This window comes from Phascolarctos cinereus, unplaced genomic scaffold (genome assembly GCF_003287225.1).
Source record: "Phascolarctos cinereus isolate Bilbo 61053 unplaced genomic scaffold, phaCin_HiC Scaffold_726;HRSCAF=1367, whole genome shotgun sequence".
NCBI classification, from domain to species: domain Eukaryota; kingdom Metazoa; phylum Chordata; class Mammalia; order Diprotodontia; family Phascolarctidae; genus Phascolarctos; species Phascolarctos cinereus.
Window position 1 is genome coordinate 84,739,229 of NW_027556098.1, and position 20,069 is coordinate 84,759,297.

Sequence of the window (20,069 nt, forward strand, 5' to 3'; positions counted from 1 at the left end):
TATGAATACATTGGGAGTTTGATTATTGAATGTTCAAAGGTAATTAGGTGAAAATCTATTTATCTACTCTCCCAATTCTGGGCCTTCTACCCTCACCACTCCTTAGGCTCTGTCCTTCTCTTGGTCTGGCAGAAATACCTTGGAAAACTTGGATTCTGGTCCTAGTTCTGATGCTAAGTGTGCGTCCTCATAAGACAAATCATTTTATATTTTGGGTCATCTCTAAGATGAGGAGGGTCCAAGTATAGTAGAGGAAAGAGCTTTGAATGTGAGAGTTTGAAGACCCAAGTTCAAATTCCAGCCCTGCCTCTTCTTAGCTGACCTTGGTCAAGTTATTCATCTTCTAGCTGGGATTCTTCCTTTATGAAATGAAACAGTTATCTTATCTAGATGGTTTCTGAAATCCCTGCTAGCTTTGAATCTCATGTTCTAGCTTATGACCAGCTCTCTCATCACCCACATTTAGTGACTCCATGACTTTTTTAGGTGAAGGAGTCTTTATGCTTTGGGTTGTCCCATGTCTACTCTTGGTTAGGTCATACTATGTTAGATCAGGTTAGGATGGCTTCAAAACACCCATTTCATCTCCTCTGGTTGCAAGTATATTTTAGAGAATGTGTTTTTTTTTTCTGTAGGGGAGAGTTACCTGTTGACTTCAATTATTAACATTTTACTTAAACTTTGGCATGGTTTTGGTTTTCTGCCATTTTTGTCTGGTGATTTCATAGAGGGAAGCATTTTGCATCCTTTAGTGGGCCCTCCTTGAGGCTCCACTGTCATTTGCCTTTCTTTGTATCCCCAATCCTTTGGCACAGTGCCTGGCCCATAGTGGATGCTTCATGAGGGCCCACTGACTGCTTTTTATTGACTGACATCTACTTTACCCCTTCCTTCTAAGTTAATTATTGTTGCTTTCTCATTTACTTAAGAAATGGATGTGTGAAATTATGAATTCTTTGCCCGTCTTTTTACCTGGGGTAGCATCATCTTCTCTAGCCAGGTTGCCTGCTGGTCTGCCTCTGTGATAGCTGTTGTGTTGCTTTCTGCATAGTATGTCTATGAAAAGTGGCCTTTTTCCGATAGGAAGATATTGCAGTGGTTTATGGGTGACAGCCTTCTGTAATCCATGATACTAATCACTACCATCCTAACTGCTGTTTGCCTCTAATTTTATCAAATTTATTCTAATTCTATCTAATTTAATTTTTTAATTTTGTGTTCATGCCAGAGGACAGTTCCACAAAGGGATTAATATTTAAAATTCTTCCTAAGATTGTCTTTTGTCCGTCTTACTGCTTTGCAGCTTCAGAATTATCAGGAAAGGACTTTTGGGCACAGAACTTCTTCGGGTACAAAGGTACACTTTGGTTAGATTTTATACTGTGTGTATATACCCAAGCCATGTACTTAAGCCCTTTGAGAAAATAGAAAATGGGTCTCTATTCTTAAGAGAGGAAAGGAGGGAGAATTGGTAAACCCACTCAAAGGATGTAGGAACATGTACCAGTATACATGTTACTTCTTCATGAGAAAGCTATTGCACTGAATTGACACAAAAGCTGTAAGGGTTTGGAAAAGAATACTTTAGAAAAGAATTATCAGAGAATTTTCCTAGTGCTTTTAAAATATGGTTCATTTTGCAAAATTTGACCATGTATTATTTTTGAGGATTACATTTCTCAAATCAGTCAGTCATTAAACATTTATTAAACACCTACTATGGTGCCAGGCACTATGCTAAGCAAGGGGGACACAGAGACAAAAAAGAGTCAGTGTCTGCCCTCAAGGAGCCTTCAATCTAATGGGGGAAAACAAATACGTGAAAGGAAGCTGTAAAGGTTGGGGAGGAGGAAAGGTACCCTGAATAGGGGCGTGATGAAAGAGTCCAACCCAGTGGGAAATGAAGAAGTGGCTGGCCTGGGAGTCCACTTTAAAATGGACGCTTTAGGAGGAATTCTTGTCTCTGTCCTCCAGCCCTCTTGTCCAAGGGTACTGAGGGTACTGATGAGGTAGGAGTTATGAGGCTGTTAAGGTCTCGTAGAATGATAGATTTCCTGATGATGATGTTCCTGGGAGCATGATGGAGTCCAATCCAAGAGAATAGCTGGGTGGGAAAAAGTGTTTAAACCAAGAAATGTTTATCTGTAGAAGTTCAAATGAATAATATTCAGCTCAACTTAACCAGTATTTATTTAGTACACGTCCGTAGCACTGACCTCTGAGGAAGGAGAAGTAGAGAGGTTAACAAAAAGGGGATGCAGGGGAACAAATACATAGAAAAGGTGGTTTTTGCAGGCTTTATTGTCCAGCATCAATGGGCACCTCATTTGGCCCTCACTACCAATTTATGATATAGGTACTGCAGGCATCATCCTCATTTTACAGATGGGGAAAGTGAGACCTGACTCAGGAAAGGTAAGGGTCTTGTCATGTATTGCATAGCTAGTAAGTGTCTGGGGCAGAATTTGAACTAAGTTCTTCCTGACCCATTCTTTATCCACGATGCCTCTGTGAGGAGAGGTGCCAAGAAGGAACACAAACACTCAAAAGATTCCAAGTCAGACAGTTTGTCATTCCGTATACAAGCCTGTGGCTCTCTGGCCCTTCAGGACTTCTAAACAAAGATACTGTTCTCTGCCTAGAAGCAGCTAGGTGGCTCAGTGGATGGAGGGCTGGGCCTGGACTCAGGAAGACCTGAATTCACATTGAGTCTCAGACGCTAGCTGGGTGACTGTGGGCAAGTCACTTAACTTTTGTCTGCCTGTATTTCCTCATCTGTAAAATGAGGATAATAATAGCCCCTCTGCCTCAAAGTTATTGTGGCGATTAAAAATGAGATAATATCTATAAAGTCCTTATCACAGTGCCTGGCACACAGTGGATGCTTAATAAATTTTTATTTGCTTCCTTACATCTGATTGTAATTGCTGGGCAGTTTCACAGGGACCAAGTTGGGGCCAGACCTGAGGGCCAGTCACTGAGTGGCCCACATTGTAACAACCCTCCCCCCTTCTCTATGGATCACAAGGACATTGTGATTAGGAAAGCTTGCTAACTTTGTATACAGGGATTTAGATGAAGTTTGCTAAACTGATTATGATCAGGAAAGCATTGCATTCATTGCCTAAATGAAGCTGACAAAACCACTAATTGGGTACATAGGAATTTTCTGTTAAAAGACTGTTCAGTCAGACATGGCGTCAGTGCTGTCAGCCAGGGCCTGGCCATGGGCCAGTCCTCACATCCATTGTGATTTCAGGTCGTAGATCTAAATCTATGACTTGACCCAGCTAGATGGGAGTTTGGAGACAACCCTCTCATCTTGTGGCAGAGGAAGCTGAGGCCCAGAGAAGTTGTGACTTGCCCAAGGTGATACAGGTTCTAAACAGCGGAAATGTTATTGAAACCAGTTCTTCTGACTCCAGATCTAGCTCTTCTTTCCTTGTACCATGATAAAAATCTTCAGATCTTTGGTAAAATAAAGCAGAAGGAATTCAGGAAAGGACTATCAGAGGATTTATAGCACACAGAGTTTTTAGAAGTTCTCTAGTCCTGGTGCAGTAGAAAGAGTAAGCTTAGAGTCACAGGACTTGAGTTCAGATCCAGCTCTGCCACTTAACTCCCTGTGTGACTGTGGGCAGAACACTTTAAGTCTTCACCTGAAATGAAAGGTGGGTGTTGCTTAGTCTTTTCAGTTGAGTCTGACTCTTCATGACCTCGTTTGGGGTTTTCTTGGCAAAGATACTAGAGTGGTTTGCCATTTACTTCTCCACATCATTTTACAGATGAGGAAACTGAGGCCAACCGGGTTAAGTGACTTGCCTAGGGTCACATAGCTATATAGTAAGAGTCTAAGGCAGGATTTGAACTCACAAAGAGGAGTGTTCTATGTACTATGGTGCCCCTTAGCTTCCCTGTAGGGTTGGTTGAGAGGATCTCTAAGATCTCTATATGCATCTTCTGATCCATAGATTTTATCATCTTAATACAGCTTTATGGAAATGGAAACCCAAAGAGTTGAAGTGATTTATTTGTCTGTGATCCCACAGACTACTAATTAAAATTGTAGTAACCTAAAAAAAAAAAAGTCACGCCATTCTATCTACAGCAGGAAGAGTGAGTTATTCATTTTGTCTAGGCTTCCTCACCCCGACCCCCTTCCTGTTGTTCCATGCATGGAAAGGAGGAAATACGTTAGGAAGAAGAAAGATGGTCAAGGTCAGGAACTCCATTCATTTTCTGAAGTCTTGGAGTTAGACCTGGCTCAGATGCTGGTTCACCAATAGGAACAGTCAGAGACAGAATTGTGATGTGGGGCAGAGGTAGCCGACGTTGAGCTAGGGAATTGCCACCCGAACCAGATTAAAATCTAATTGAGAAATATTTAACAAAAGACATAAAAATACAGTAAAATATAGATAATATTACATTTTAAAGACTAAGTCAATATATGACTTTCAGGGATGCTTATGTATTGGTCTGTGGCTGGGTTCTTTGACTTTGACTTCATTGATGTGGGATAAAGTTTGTCTCTTTCGTTCTCAACCCAGGTGACCTAGATATAATTTTTTGCTTCTTTTGCCATGACCCTTCATGCTATCTGTTCACCCTTCAGGCCTTGGCACATGCTTTAAAAATTATTTTTTAAACACGAGGAGGTCTATCTTTATTTCTTCCACCCTCGTTACATACATACCCACCCCTCGGGAAGGATTCCATCTGTCCTGCTCACAGCTGCTCAAAGAATACCCCATCTGGAGGGAGCTGGGGGAACTTAGGAGGCGTTTCAGTGTCAAAAGACTCCGTGGCCACAGCAAGTGAAGCTCCAGGTGTGTGTGTGTGTGTGTGTGTGTGTGTGTGTGTGTGTGTGTGTGTGTGTGTGTGTGTGTGTGTGTTTTAATTATTGCAGTTGGCTTACAGGAGACAGTCCATAGTTTCCAGCTGCTCCTACTCTCTGCTGGGCCATTATCTGTGACCTAATCTTTTTTCCTACAGTCCATCTTCTGTCCCTATCCCCACATATCCATTAAATCATATCTCTTTTCTTTGATCAAAAATTTGAAGCTGTAGAATCTTAGAATTTAAAGCTACAAAGGACCTTAGAGATCATCTGGTTTAAACTCTTACATGAAATAAGAAGCAAGTCTCAGGAAGGATGTGACGTATTCAAGGTTGAAAAGCCCATTAATGATATTTGCTTGACTTGTATTCCCAATCCCCTGGCCAGTTATCTAGTTAATACAACTTCCATTATTGCTGTTCCCTCCTTTCTTTCCCCATATCCTTACCTGCATCATGGTTATTTAGCAAAGAGCAGCATTAGGTTTAGAGCCAGAAGAACCTGAGTTCAAATCTTGGTTTTGTTATTTGTGTAATCTTGGGTAAATTACTTAATCTCTGCAATGGACCATATGACTTCTAAGGTCTAAATAACTCTTTATGTCATGCTCTAAATAATAATAATAGTGCTAAATAATAATAATAGCTCTAAATAATAATAGCTCTAAATAATAGTAATAGTCAGGCAGCTAGGTGGTACAGTGGGCTTGGATTATGTGCTGGAGTCCGGGAGACTTGAATTCAAATCCAGCCTCACTTACCAGCTATGTAACTTTGGAAAAGTCATATAACCTCTATGTGCCTCAGTTTCCTTGACTGTAAAATGGGGGTAATATTAACACCTAGCTCGTAGGATTGTTGTGAGGACCTCATGAAATGATGAAAATGCTTAGCACAGTGTCTGGCACATAGGAGGTGCTACATAAATGCTAGCTGTTGTTATTATCATTCCCTAGAATGCCTCAAAGCCTCCTAAATGACATACACAAACATTTAAGAATTCAGCTTAATAATCCACACAGGAAAAATCAAATGGATGAAGATTTCCAGTTGCTTAGACTATGATAAACAGTTTAATCCAGATAATCAGTCCTTATATATCTTGGATGGTCTGTGAAGATGAAAAATGAACTGGGCCTAGCATTAAATTTGAGTAAGAAAAAAAGGTTGGATTGTGTTTGAGAAATTTCACAGTGCTTTTTTAAACTCATATTCTTCTAGTGATATTCTGTGGCTATGGTATTTATATTTACTGCCTCTGAGTAGTCAAAATTGTGGGTGACCCAAAGGATAACCGAGAGATACAGGGCAGGTATAAATTGGCTACAGTTCACAAACACTGAACTAATAATTTCACATAAGAAGTCGCTGACTACATAAAATATCATCCAAGAAATGCATGACCAGAAAGAGAGTTTGACCCGTTGGTGTGACAGGGCCAAAGGATAAAAGATGGACATTCTTGTTATTACATTGGTTCTCTAGAGCAGCACTTCTAAACTGTGGGTCATGATCTCATATGGGGTTGCAAAAAATTTGGCAAAGAGTAAAAGGTTTCTGAATGTGCCAATGACCAAAAATTAATTGAAAATCGAACATGTAATGAACCCGAGATGTTTCTGGTAGTGCTTGCCCGTGTTGCATCATGCAACTTCACTGTAACCATGGTTCTGAACACAAAGCATGTACGCTTTGCACTGTGCATGCCCTCAACGCTGGCAAAATGCAAAAAGGGGTCACAAGGGGCAGCTAGGTGGCGCAGTGATAGAGCACTGGCCCTGAAGTCAGGAGCACCTGAGTTCAAATCCAGCCTCAGACCAAACACTTGACACTTACTAGCTGTGTCACCCTGGGCAAGTCACTTAACCCCAATTGCCTTAAAAAAAAAAAGATGGGGAGGTCACAAGTGGAAAAAGTTTAAGAAACTTTGGTCTACAGCAGAAGTGTTATACATATGGCCGGAAACTCCTGAGTGTGGCCTGAACCAGATTAAAATGTAATTGGGAAATATTTAACAAAATAAATACAAATAAATAAAATGAATACAAATAAAATAAAAAAGATAATATTAGTATCTGATTTTCTAAGTTAATATCCAGCCTGTTGGGATCCTTATGTATGGCTTAGTGCCCTCAGTTTCTATTTGTATTTAACGCCATTGCCCTAGAGGAAGTCCGTCAGCATATTGGGTAGATCCCTTTTGGGGACTTGTGGGCAGTTATAGACAAAGGGATAGTTTGTGATTTACACTATTTCAGGAAATCTATCCATCGCTGAGATCCCAGATCCATGGTTTGGTATGTGTTTATGATATGTTTCTGTGCATTTGTCCTTTTAGATCAAATACTGGCGTGGAAAAGGCACTGTTCTAGAAACCAGGAGATCTGGGTTCTAATTCTGGCTCTGTCGCTAACTCGCTCTCTGACCCTGTGCAAGTTATTTTCCTCTTTCTGTGACTCAGTTTCCCCAACTTTAAAATTAAGGGATTGAACTTAGATGAACTCTTTACATGCCTTCTGTGTTTAAAATTCCATGATTCTGTGGTTCCTTGAGATGGGATACTTTGATTTCTTATCATTTACCCTTAGGGTGAGATTGACTACCTGACAAGTGACCATTGTATATAATGATGAGAGTCAAGAATAGGAGAGATGATGGAAACAGGGGCTCAGGTTAGGGGCTTTCTGGATTTAGTGTTCTGGTCCCTTATTGCTATGATTGGTTAATAGGGCTTTCAGACAACTGGAAAGGGGTAAAGAAGTTTACACACCAAGGAAGATGGCTTGGGTCATGATGTGTGACAAGATATTACTGGTCAAGGAGGAGAGAAGCTCAAAAAAGAGATGGAGCTTGATTTTGGATTGCTTTTTTTGGCTAAATCAAATACAACTTGATGCTTTCAATATATTTACACAGGTCTAACTGTTAGTAGTCCTGATATAGCATATACTGTGTACCTAGTAAATCGTGTGAGTGATATCTACTGATGACCAGCCACTGCCATGTTTAGTGTGAATTGGTAAAGAAACTTTGTCTATTTTGGTGTTTCCTGTGGTGTTAGGATCCAATGAGATAATGCACAGAGACTTTGTAACCAAAATGGGCTAAATGTGTGTAAGCTTGTTATTATTTGGAAAGTCTTGGGACCAAGCTTTGAGGCATGGTGCCTCAGAGGAATTGAGTAATTTGTTTTTGGAAAAAAACCTGATGTTTTGAAATACTTGGTAGTTGGGCTACAGTGCTTTGTTTTAAATCTGTGTTCAATCATGTGTCAAATCCTGGTTTTAGTAATAGGTCCACAATAACTCACACATCCACATTCTCTTCTCTCAACTTAAAAGAGGTCCTCATTACCACCCACTTGGTATGTTACAACTAACTAGTTTTCGTGCCTCTATTTTCTTTCCTATCTAATCTATTCTGTATACTACTTACAGATTATTCTCCTCATGCAGAGATCTGATTATATTCTTCTCTGTACAAAACTCCTTCCGTAGCTCCTATTGCTTATTGGATAATGTTCTAACTCTTTGGCCTGACATTCAAGGCCTTCCACATTCTGGTTCTCTTTCCTCTACACACATCTTATCTTCTCTGACATTTGTGTCTTTGCTCATATTATTGCCTTTGGCTACATTATCTTTGCCTCTATCACACCACCCTTCCCTGGAAATTCTGTGACTGTTGAGATTATTCTACCCATCTGTTAAGGCCAAGCTGAAATGCTTCTTCTTCTGTGAAGTGTTCACTGTTTCCTAGTCAGTAATGATCCTTCTGCCTTCAACCTCACCCAGCCCTTGACTTCAAGTTCTTTTCTACTCTCATATATAGTGGAAAGATAGAACTTTAAATAATTAATAAAGGATTCTTTTTTTTTTTTTTGGTAGTAGTAGTAGTATTTCAGTAGGTACAAAGTGAATATATACCAGGGATAGGAGATGAGCAAAGACACTGAAGTGGAAGAATGCACAAGATCTTCAAGGTTTACCTTGATCATAGAATCAGTGGAGAGGAATAATTTGAGATAAGGCTAGAAAGATAGGTTTGGTCTAGAATGTTGGGGACCTTGAACACCAGGCAGAAGATCCTGGACTTTAATTTAGTCTCTAGGCAGTTGGGAACCACTGAATATTTTTGAGCAAAGGAGTGACATGACCAGATTTATGCAGGAGGAAGACTAATCTGGCAGTGGTAGAAGGGATGAACTGGTGAGGGTGGGAAGCAGAGTAAAAATAGTATTTCCTAGTAGGAGGTTGTTAACAATAGTCTTTGTGGTAATGATGGCCTATGGTGGAGTGGTAACAATGTGAATACAAAGGAAGGGGTGTGTGGAGATAATATTTGGGGAGTAGATTTCAGAGATGAGAGTGAGGTAGACTCAAAGATAAACTTAAGGTTTTCATTGTGGGAGAATGGGTGATGGTGGTTCTGCTGATGAGAAATCATGATGTCAGATGTAGATTAGAGGAGAATGCTTCATTCAGTTAAACAATACATGTTTTCTAAGCATCTATAATGTACTAAGTACTGTGCTAGGGTGACAAAGGCAAAACAGAAGAAGTCCAGGGAATCCTTGAGGGAGCTAAGTTTTTATATTTAATAAACAGTGAGCCCAGTGGGAACTATTGCTCTATACCCCTTTCTGTGACTGTGAACATGTGCACTGCTGTAGAGTATTATTGACAAATCCTGTCTGATCCTTTATTATACTTTCCCTTAATCAGTATGAAGATTCTTGAAAAGAAATTTTTTTTTGTTTAAATGGGAAATCACTTGGCCCAAAGTAGGCACTTAGTAAATGCTTGTTGACTGATTGAAAGTAGGCATATGGGTCAGTAGTTATTGATACTCTTGGGATATCTTTTTTAATATTAAGAAAGTCCAGTATTTTTCTATACCTTTTGTATCTTTCCCTTTCAAAGATACCTTATTACAGCATCTCTCCAAGTGTGGTCCAAGGACTCCTAGAGACCCTAGGGACCTTTTCAGAGGGCCTGTGAGGTCAAAACCATTTTTATAGTAATATAAAGATATTTTAATTTCTAATACAATAAATATTTATAGATATTACCCATGTAAAAGAAAAACTTTTTGGGGTCTTCAGGAATTTTTAAGAATGTAAAAGGGTTCTGTGACCAAAATGTTTGAGAACTGCTGCCTTATTACTTGTTATATGTAAAGATCATTTTAAATTACAGCTATTGTTACAGGTCCAATAAACCCCTACTTAGATTGTGAAGTCCATTAGGGCAAGGGCCTGTCTTATTTGACCTTTGCATTCTTTCAAGTGCTTGGCATAGGGCTCAACACCTTAGTAGGTTTTCAATGACTGTTTTTTTCAAATTGAAGTAGTATACAGTCAGTCAACAAACATTTGTTAAGCTAAGCTCTTGGGATACAGAAAGGCAAAAAAGTCCCTGCCTGAAAGGCGTTTATATTCTAACGCGAGAGACAAGCTATCTTGAATGTTGCTAGTTATTTTTATATATATATATATATATATATATATATATATATATGTATTTGTTCACTCTTTTCACTTGAGTCTGTCTCTTCATGACCCCATTTGTGGTTTTCTTGGCAAAGATACTGGAGTGGACTGCCATTTCCTTCTCCAGCTAGCTAATTTTACAGATGAGGAAACTGAGGCAAATAGGGTTAAGTCATTTACCCAGGATCCCAGAGCTAGTAAGTGTCTGAGGCCAGATTTGAGCTCAGGAAGATGAGTCTTCCCTACTCCAGGCCCAGCATTCTATCCACTGTGCCACCCAGCTGCCCAATTTATATACATATGTAATATGTCATGTATGTATCTAGTTATTTACATGTTACATATATTGTGTGTTCCATGTTTTAGATATAGATAAGATATCTTGTGTGTGCCTAGTTACTTGCATGTTATACAGATATTATATATAACATGTTACATATATAACATATCTTGTATGTACTTGGTTATTTATGTGTTATATATTCCATGTTCATATGTGTAAACAATATATCTCATATGTACCTAGTTAGTTACATGTTTTATGTATAAATATATACATATATAGCATGTTACTTTATAGAAGATATCTTGCAGGAACTTAGTTATTTACTATATGTCTGTTTTATACATGCATACACTAATACAATATGATATGATATGATATATAATATAATATAATGTAATGTAATGTAACGTAACGTAACGTAACGTAACGTAACGTAACGTAACGTAACGTAACAACGTAACGTAACGTAACATAACATAACATAATATAATATAATATAATATAATGAAATATAATAAACCTCCTGAAGAAGATGAGCTTTGAATTGAGTCTTGAACAAAGCCAGGGACACTAAGAGGTGGGGGGTGAGAAGAGGGGGTACTCCTGGCACGGCGGCAGCCAGCGTAAAAAGCAGAGATTGGAGATGAAATGTTATGTTCAAGGAACTCCAAATAGGCTAGAGTAGCTGGCTCATAGAGAAAAGTATTATCTCATGTAAAATTTACTCTTGTTTATCCGTGATAATTCCAAAACTTCTTTTAGCCAGCAGCCTTATTCTCTTCCCTCAATAAATACTATTACATCAGAACTGTGAAATAATTTTGAGATCTGCCTAGCCTTCTCTGCCTTGTGTCCCCTCTGGTGGAGAGTAACATGTAGTAACATGTAGTGCAGTGACTGAGAGACTGATCTGTTGGTGGGGCTCTGGGTGTGTGGGGACATGGAGCGATGGATTGGTTATAACTTGGATAATATGCCCCTGAATAATCAGGAAGTGATTCCAGTGAATTGTGATTCCACTTGGAACAATGGAAGCAAATGTAGTTTTCCTTAGAAAGGAAATCTTGTTTTTGACTTACAGGAAAGCACTTTGGCTCTGTAGATTGTAGACTCCTGAGGGGAGGGGATAGATGTTTTGTTTTTGTTTTTGAGTCCCCTTAGCCTTGTGGTTGTTGGGTTAGATTTGACAATACCTTGTAGAAATAAATATGGTCATATTTGACCCTGTTGCAGTGGTAATCTGTAGAAAAGAGCATGATTTTCAGTTACCCCCAGAGAATCATAGAATTTTAGAAGTGGGAGGCCCTCAGAGATCTTCTAGTCCATTTTACAGAGGAGAAAATTTAGGTCAAGAGAGTCAAGTGAGTTGCTCATGGTCCTATAAGGTTACATGGCTAGTTAGAGCTGAATTAGGACTGATATCTGGATCTCTTGATTTCTAAGCTAGTGCTCATTTTAATTAAATTTCTTTATTTTATATATATACACTATCTGTGTAACGTTTCACTATCTTGTGACATGCAGAAGCAATAATCAGCATTGGAGATATTCTTCCACTCAGTGTCGTAGTCTGTTTTCTGTTGTTTTTCTATCTCCTCTCTGTCTCCTTCCCTCTTTCCCTCTCCTCCTCCCTGCCACTGCCTCCTTCCTTTTCTCTTCCTCCCTTTCTGTCCCCTTTTTACTTTCCTTATCCTTTCCTATCCTCCTCTCCCTCCCCCTTCCCTTCTTCCTCTTCCTGCTAGGGATTGAACTACATCGGTGTTACTCAACTCCAACCATACTTCAGACCAGTAAGGAATATCTATACTTTCTACTTTTGATTGCTCCACAACAGTAGTGGGTCTCTTGGGGCCTCAGAGGGCCTGGGGACCAGATGAAGCAAAGTGAGATAGGGGTAGGAGCAAAGAGAAGAGGCTGCTATTTGCTGCCTGCTTTTCCTGGCTTGGGACTGGACAGGTCTCTTCTCTTGGTTGCAAACCTTTCTTCTCCCTTTTACATCCCAGTGGCAGTAGAGAAAAAAGAGGGAAGGTGGAGAAATTCTAAGGCTTGGGGTAATGAATCTGGAGCCCCAGCTGCATTAGACTTTTTTTGGATGCTAATTTAAACATTCAGAGCACCTTTTCCTCTTGGCAAAGAGTAATCGTAGGCAGTTAGGGGCTATCATGCAGAAGTGTCTAACATCTGCAGCCTGCAACACTTTAGAATACAGCAAACCAGATTAAAATGCAATTGGGAAATATTTAGCAAAAGAAATGAAAATACAATAAACATAGATAACATTACATTTTATTTTATTATTAGGCAATTGGGGTTAAGTGACTTGTCCAGGATCACACAGCTAGTAAGTATTAAGTGTCCGAGGCTGGATTTGAACTGAGGTCCTCCTGACTTCAGGGTTGGTGCTCTATCCACTGTGCCACCTAGCTGTGCCCAAAATTACATTTTAAAACTAAGTCAGTATGTGGCCTGTAGGGATCCTTAGGTAGTGAATAAGTGGCTTTGTTTCTACTTGAGCTGGATTCTTGTGGTATAGTAGGGTACTGGTCTTGGAATCAGGAAGACACGCATTGAAATCCTGCTTCATGTGGTAACTAGTTGTCTTAAGCCTATGCCTCAGTTTCTTCATCTGTAAATTGAGGATAATAATAGCATCTACCCTCCTGGGTTGTTGTGAAGATCAAATGAGATAATATATGTACAGATTTTTGCAGACCTTGAAGTGCTGTATAAATGCTAGCTGTTATGTATTATTCTAATTATTGTTAACGATGAGAATGATGATGTGCCATGAGCTTAAAAAAAAAGTTTGAGAACCATTGATAGAAGATGTGGGACTTCCTCTCTTGATGGCAAGATTAGGCTGTTCAGCTTCTACTGAAGATGGTAGAAGATGGGAGGGGGAAGATGTTCTCTTAAGATTTCTAGAGTAGTTTGTCACATTTTGGTTGCTACCAGGCCGCGCACATCAGAGGACTTTGCGTTTATTACCTCTCTCCCCTATTTGTAAGGGCTGAAGCTGACCCTTAAAAGCCCTCCTTAAAATGCTGAAGTTATAGTTAGAGTACCAATGTCTTATGATGATAGGGCTCTGGTACTAATCAGCTGAAGGTGTGGATTTTCCATCTTCCTATCACTTGCATGAATGTTGCTAGCCATAAAAGAGGCCGCCATTTTTTGGCTTACCATTTGGTATTTTTCTGTGGCTTCTTTGGTGTAGCACTTTCAGTTTATCTAAAATCTGTTACCATAACGGCAGTGTTATTTTGCGTATTTGTCAGTGGGGAATTAATTTAATTATGACATCACGGTATCTTTGGTAATGGGTATCCACATTAACTTCTGTGCTGGTATTCTGCTTTCATTCCAGTGGAGGCGATAGTGGAGTTTGACTATAAAGCTCAGCATGATGACGAGCTGACAATCAGCGTGGGTGATATCATCACCAATATCAAAAAGGAAGATGGAGGCTGGTGGGAAGGACAGGTCAAAGGCAGAAGAGGTTTGTTCCCTGACAACTTTGTAAGAGTGAGTACAAAGTGAAAAACCGTTTTTGTGTTTTCTGTGTACAATTTGCTTAAAACTGGCTGTGACTGTGTTTGTTGCTTACAGAACACAATTGTCTAATTTGAAGATTAATTTCATACTCTGTTTTGGGAATGCATTGATGGTTAAAAAGTACTTGGTAATTGGGTAATTTTTTAAAGCTATGGCATGTTTCTTTTTTTTTTAAACAAGCATTTATTTTTTATTTATTTTTTTTTGCTTTTTGTTGAGGCAGTTGGGGTTAAGTGACTTGCCCAGGGTCACACAGCTAGTAAGTGTCATATGTCTGAGGCCGAATTTGAACTCGGGTTGTCCTGACTCCAGGGCCAGTGCTCTATCCACTGTGCCACCTAGCTGCTCCAGTATTATTTCTGATAGCCAGAGTGGACAATTGTGCTCATGATTTCTGTTCCTACCTGTTTTATAGTTAGGATGATTTTTTCCCCAAAATTGTCATTTAACTAAGTAGAAATTTCGTTTTTCTTAGATGTCCTTAACTGTAATGTTTTCATCACTGTGTAGTGTCATTTCTGTGTCTGAGTACATAGAACTTATTCCAAGTTTCTGTAATATACAATGACAACATTTTTATTTATGTTTTTGAAACGCTCATGAGGCCACACCATATTTTAAAGCTATATTTAAATTCATGTTAGTTCTATAATCCCCCTTGTATATATCATTTCTTAGCTAATGTCAGAAAAATATAAAATGTGTCAGGATGTATTTTTACCTTATGATAGTTTCAAGAATTTTACCTTTTAGGCATATGATTTCTCCCCTACATTTAAAATATTGTTAAAATGTATCTTCACCAGCCCCTTGTAAGGTGATATAAAAATAAAAATATTTACATTTATGTTCTTTCCTTCTACTGTGTTCACATAATTTTTGGTCTGAGTTATTTCAGATATTCCATTTTCATTGACCATTTCTCCCTCCACTTTACCTGCTAATAGAACAAAGTAATATTTAGCCTTAAAGGTTAGGGTTTTTTTTTTTTAAAGAAATAGTTGTTCAGTTTACAAAAATTGTACATTTTGCAGAATTTTCTCCTTGGGAATAAATACAGAAAAAAATAACACATTAACTGAGTTAGATATTGTTGTATAGTTACTAACGGTCAACTTTATGATTTACATATTCTCTCCTATTGGAACGCAAGGTCCTTGAGGGCTTAGGCCTCATTTTTTTTTTGTCTTTTTTTGTATCCATATTGCTTAGCACAAGGCCTGGCTGTAGGAAGCATTGAACAAATTCTTGTGTCCTACTAACTCAACTTCAGGTCTTTGTGTTCCTCACTCTTCAGATCTAGTCACTTGTCAGTTCCCATGCAGTTCTCCCTCAGCTTTGTTTCTTGCATCCATTCTTTCTATTTGTTCTTCTACCACTTGTGTGGTGACTTCTTTAGTTCAGACCTTTCCCCGTTCTCCTCCAGAATACTGCTAGTCTGGTCATTTTATCTTCTATTTATCCACTTTTTTTGATCTGTCTGTCACACTGATGCCTGAGTAATATTCCTAATGCATAGCTCTGCTCAGTATCACTATTCTGCTCAAAAAATAAAAACAATTGACTCTCCATTGCCTTCTCGCTTTCAAATCTACTTTATACGTTCATATTCTAATTTAATCTGTCTAAAAATTAAAAGGATAGTAGATATGTTTTGTATTGTGGCTTTCCTTCCTTTAAAGATGTCCCTGAAAAAATAAATGAACACAATTTCCTTTTTCTCTTCCCTTCCCTTCCCTCCCCTAAATCCTCAGTATGCCCTAATGCCTCAGGGTCATCATAGTAAAATATTATCACTTTGCTGTAGTGGTGCAGAATTTAACCAGGACTTCTGGTTGACAATATGCCAGATAGAGTTTGTCGTAAAGAGTGAAATAAAAAATAAAAACTTAACCCTAAAACATTGTCACTCTTACTAGCTTTTCTACTCTTGGATACACAACATGGTCTATTGTCTGTTACCACTGTCTTCCTTCTCCTAGCTTTGGCTGTCCCTCATGCTATCATTTTCCCCTCTACCTCATTTACTTTAAAACTCCACTCAGGTACCACCTTCTACATGACGCCTTCCCTGATCCTCCCTGTGACACCCCCCCCCCCAAAACCACCTCATATTCATTTTGCATGTGTTGTGGATGTACTTAGGTAGCTCTCCTCCATTAGAATGTAAGCTCCACGAAAGCAGGCATCATTTGATTTTGGTCCTTGCATCTCCAGGGCTTAGCATAATGCTTTCAAGGTGGACAATTAATAAGTGCTTACTGATTGAGAGTTGCTCTTCAAGATTATAGGATCATTGATTTAGAATTGGGAAGGACCTCTGAGGCCATCTGATTCATCCTCCTCATTTTACAGATGAGGAAACTGAGGCAAGTAATTTGCCTAAGGTTACACAGAGAGTAAATGTGGGAGCCAGACTTTGACTCCATATCCAGCATTCTTTCTACCCTATTATTCCTTCCTCTTATAGATGTAAACATGCAACAGAAACATAACCATTTATCAGCATCAGCTGTGTCCTATTTTTATACATGTATGAATTCTTCCTTCCATACTCCATAGAGCAGCATAAAGTAAGGAGAAACTTTGCTTTTGAATGAATGGCACGGGCATGACCACGTCCCAAATACTGGACACCATGGAGGGTATCTGTCCTTTTCTGTGAATAGTATTTTTCAGACATGGAAGATACTTAAATGTGGGCAATTCTGCCCTGGTAGTCGGCATACCTCACCAGCACTGCAGGAAACAAGACTTGTGCCTGTAGCAGAAAGAAGGGGTGAATCTTGGTAGACGTGACAGAGCCTAGAAACAACTTGCCTTCTCTGTCCTTGGTTATTTTTCTTTACTGAATAAAACCTCTATAAACTTCCTGACTCAGAGAGTTATTAGATCGTTTAGCCAACCATTTAAACATACACAGATGCACACATACATATTCCCTTGAATACTCAACAGAGTTGAACTGAAGTGCGTGACCTGTAAGGGGTCTGTGCTGTTACATTTTAAAATACGGAAATGTGGGAGGTAGGGTGGCAGAAACCAGAATGAATTTTTCTTTTCACTGTACTTGAAGATACAGGAGGAGCTGGAACCTTTTTTCTTTTTCATCTCACAAATGGAGATGTAGAAGGCAGGAAGCTGTGGTGAGGGTAGAAAAGAATATGTTTGTGGATTTTTTTCGGTTATACTTGACTGTGTGTAAAAGAGTATCGACAGAAATGAGCACAAATACATTTTGATTAAAAATCAATGTAGGTGTTTAAAGTAAATCTATATTTTGATAAATAAAATACAACTGAAATTTAATATTGCCATTCTTGAGGATCACATTTGCTAGCTTGGTTTTAGTGCTGCTGCTTTTTTTGGGAGGGTGGGGTAAGTGGGGCAGCTCATTTGCATATCTTGGTGCCACATTCAAAGAAGGAAAGTCTGAGTCTGAGCTTGGTAAAGTACAGTTCAGTGGAGAAGAGGTTCACCATTTTGCATATCTGTGAGACTACTTATGGTAAGAATTGTTACCTCTCTCATTCCACTCTCCCTGTTTAATGAGCTTTGCATACTGAAATTCTGTGCTTTAATGCTAGGATAGGGTAGGTTTTGTAATGGGTGCAGCACGAAATCTGATTAGTTAGGTTGCTGTTCTCTCAGAATGTGCCTTCTTGCTGCCTTTTTAATTACGACTTACTTTTGTCCTGAAAAATTTTTATCTTGTGGAGGCAGTAATTCTGTGAATTGACTCTTTAGGAAATGTGTATTTTCAAACAGGTAAAAGGAATTTTAAAAAAAAATACATAAATATTTTAAAATGTGTTCAAGATGATTTTTGTCCACAAAATTTTGCCTTGGGTTTAATGTATACTTATAAATGTGTAACCACCTATGGTCCTCTTGCAAATATCAACTTCCTCAAAGCTTCTATATTAGGCTTCTTTAGGCACTAAATAATTTTGTAGTATTCATTTTTTTAATATGACAAATATGTTTTTTTAAGTTCATATTGGAATAAAATTCTTTGGGAAGTCAAGGTTTTGCTTCAGGTAGACTATACTAGTAATAGAAAAAGAAATAATTATAGATGCCAGCAAATGAATCTGTGTTTAGTTTCAGTTTGGGGCAATGATTTCTGCCTACTGTATATTCCTATGTGTCATAAATACACATATGGTACTTATCTGATTTTGTTTAAATGTGAATAAGCCTATGGTTATTCTTGAATGTCTGCTTCCATTTTCCCCCTTTAATGTATCTTAGATGTAGGAGATCTTTGTGTGCAAAACCCATCCACACCTTTTGCTAGATGTGTGACTTTTTTTGTATGTGTGTTGGGGGGCAATAGGTATCTGTATCCCACCCAGGCCTGGAAATGCAGTCACCACGCATGGGCCCATTACCACAACTAATCAACTCAGTAGCTTTATTTAACCTGCATTGTTTCTGACCTGGGATGGTTCGCTCCTCCTTAGGGAGCTCAACCCTAATGGTGCTAGATTTAGTATGGACACCCATTGGTTTAGCTTGGAACTCCCAGGCTCATAACCCACCAGTCTGCCTCCCTGGTAGTAGGATTATAGGTGTGTGCAAACATTCTCAGCCTAGGTATGTGACTTTGGGCAAGTTGCTTAATTTTCATGAATCTTGGTTTCCTCATATGTAAAGTAATAATATTTGTGCTAGCTATCTCCTAAGATTCTTGCAAAGGTCAAATGAAACAATGCACATGAAGCTCTATGTGCTAATGTAAGCTATTATTACTTTTAAATACATTTTCTTTGTCTTAAAATGTGCTCTCCAACAAATGTATCTGAAATTTTAGTACTAAGAGTACTATTTTAACTAGACTTAAATAACATTTATAGCATTATTCATAAAGACGGAAAAAATGCATTCTTAGTTTCAGTACAAGAGGCTAGGAACAATAGAAGGACATTTTGGTGTTAGGTGGCAGGAACTGAACTAGGGTTAGGTTAAAAACATTCTGGCCCAGTGCTTATACCCCTACATCTGCATAAGCTTGGTATAGTGTGAAAAGTATTGGGTTAGGAATTGGGACGCTCAACCTAGAGACACAGTAAAACAGAAGTTGACTGATAGGAATCACTGACTTGGAGTTAGGAGAGACCTATGCTTGCATCCCTCATGTTCCCCCACCACATACACATGCATACACACACACACACACACACACACACACACACACACACACATACACATATGCACATGCGCGCAGCTGGAATACAAGTCATGTAGTGTAACCCCTGCATTTTCTAAATGAGGAAACTGAAGCCGAGAGAGGTTGCAACCTGCCCCACATCACACAGTAAGTAGGTGACAGAGCCACTACCTGAATTCACATCCCCTGTCTCCAAATCTAGGGCTCTTTCTATTGTGCCGCTAATCCAGGTTCTGACAGTAGCTCTATAACTTTGAGCATATCACAACCTCTCTGAGCTTCAGTTTCCTCGTCTCTGAAATAAGTTATAGTATTTGCAATGCCTCCCTCACTAGGTAATTATGAGGATTAAATCGGTCATCGTTTACGATGTTCCATGTGGATGTCCAGCACGGTGCCCTAATCTGGGGTGCCAGTACAAAAGCAAGACAGTCTCTGTTCTCAAGGAGCTTGTGTTCTCTTGGGCAGATAAAACATGTTCACAGATAAGTAAATACAGGATGTTAAAGAAATAGAATGCAAAGTAATTTTGTTGTATAGTGGGGCCGTTAATGATGGAGGGAATCAGGAAGGACCTCTTGAAGGAGTTATCATTTGAGCTGACCCAGGAGTTCCAAGAGGCAGACGTGTGAAGGGCAAGCATGCCATCCTGGGCAAAGGAATACCATGTATGTGGGATAGCAAGTAGACTAGTCTGGCTGGAGTATAGAATGAATGAAGGGGAG

The 20,069-nt window shown here is 39.0% G+C and overlaps 1 protein-coding gene across 5 annotated transcripts in view; it reads left to right on the top strand.

Moving 5' to 3' along the window:
* The window catches only part of SH3KBP1 (SH3 domain containing kinase binding protein 1), a 446,742-nt gene that overhangs the window by 66,599 nt on the left and 360,074 nt on the right, over positions 1-20,069 (top strand). For 3 of the 5 annotated variants that reach the window (XM_020989928.2, XM_020989930.2, XM_020989932.2), the window contains exon 2: positions 13,984-14,141. In XM_020989928.2, coding sequence (XP_020845587.1) covers positions 13,984-14,141 — 158 coding nt within the window. Of the gene's footprint in view, positions 1-13,983; positions 14,142-17,596; positions 17,680-20,069 lie in introns of those variants that run through there. The other 2 variants (XM_020989931.2, XM_020989933.2) reach the window with 2 other exon arrangements.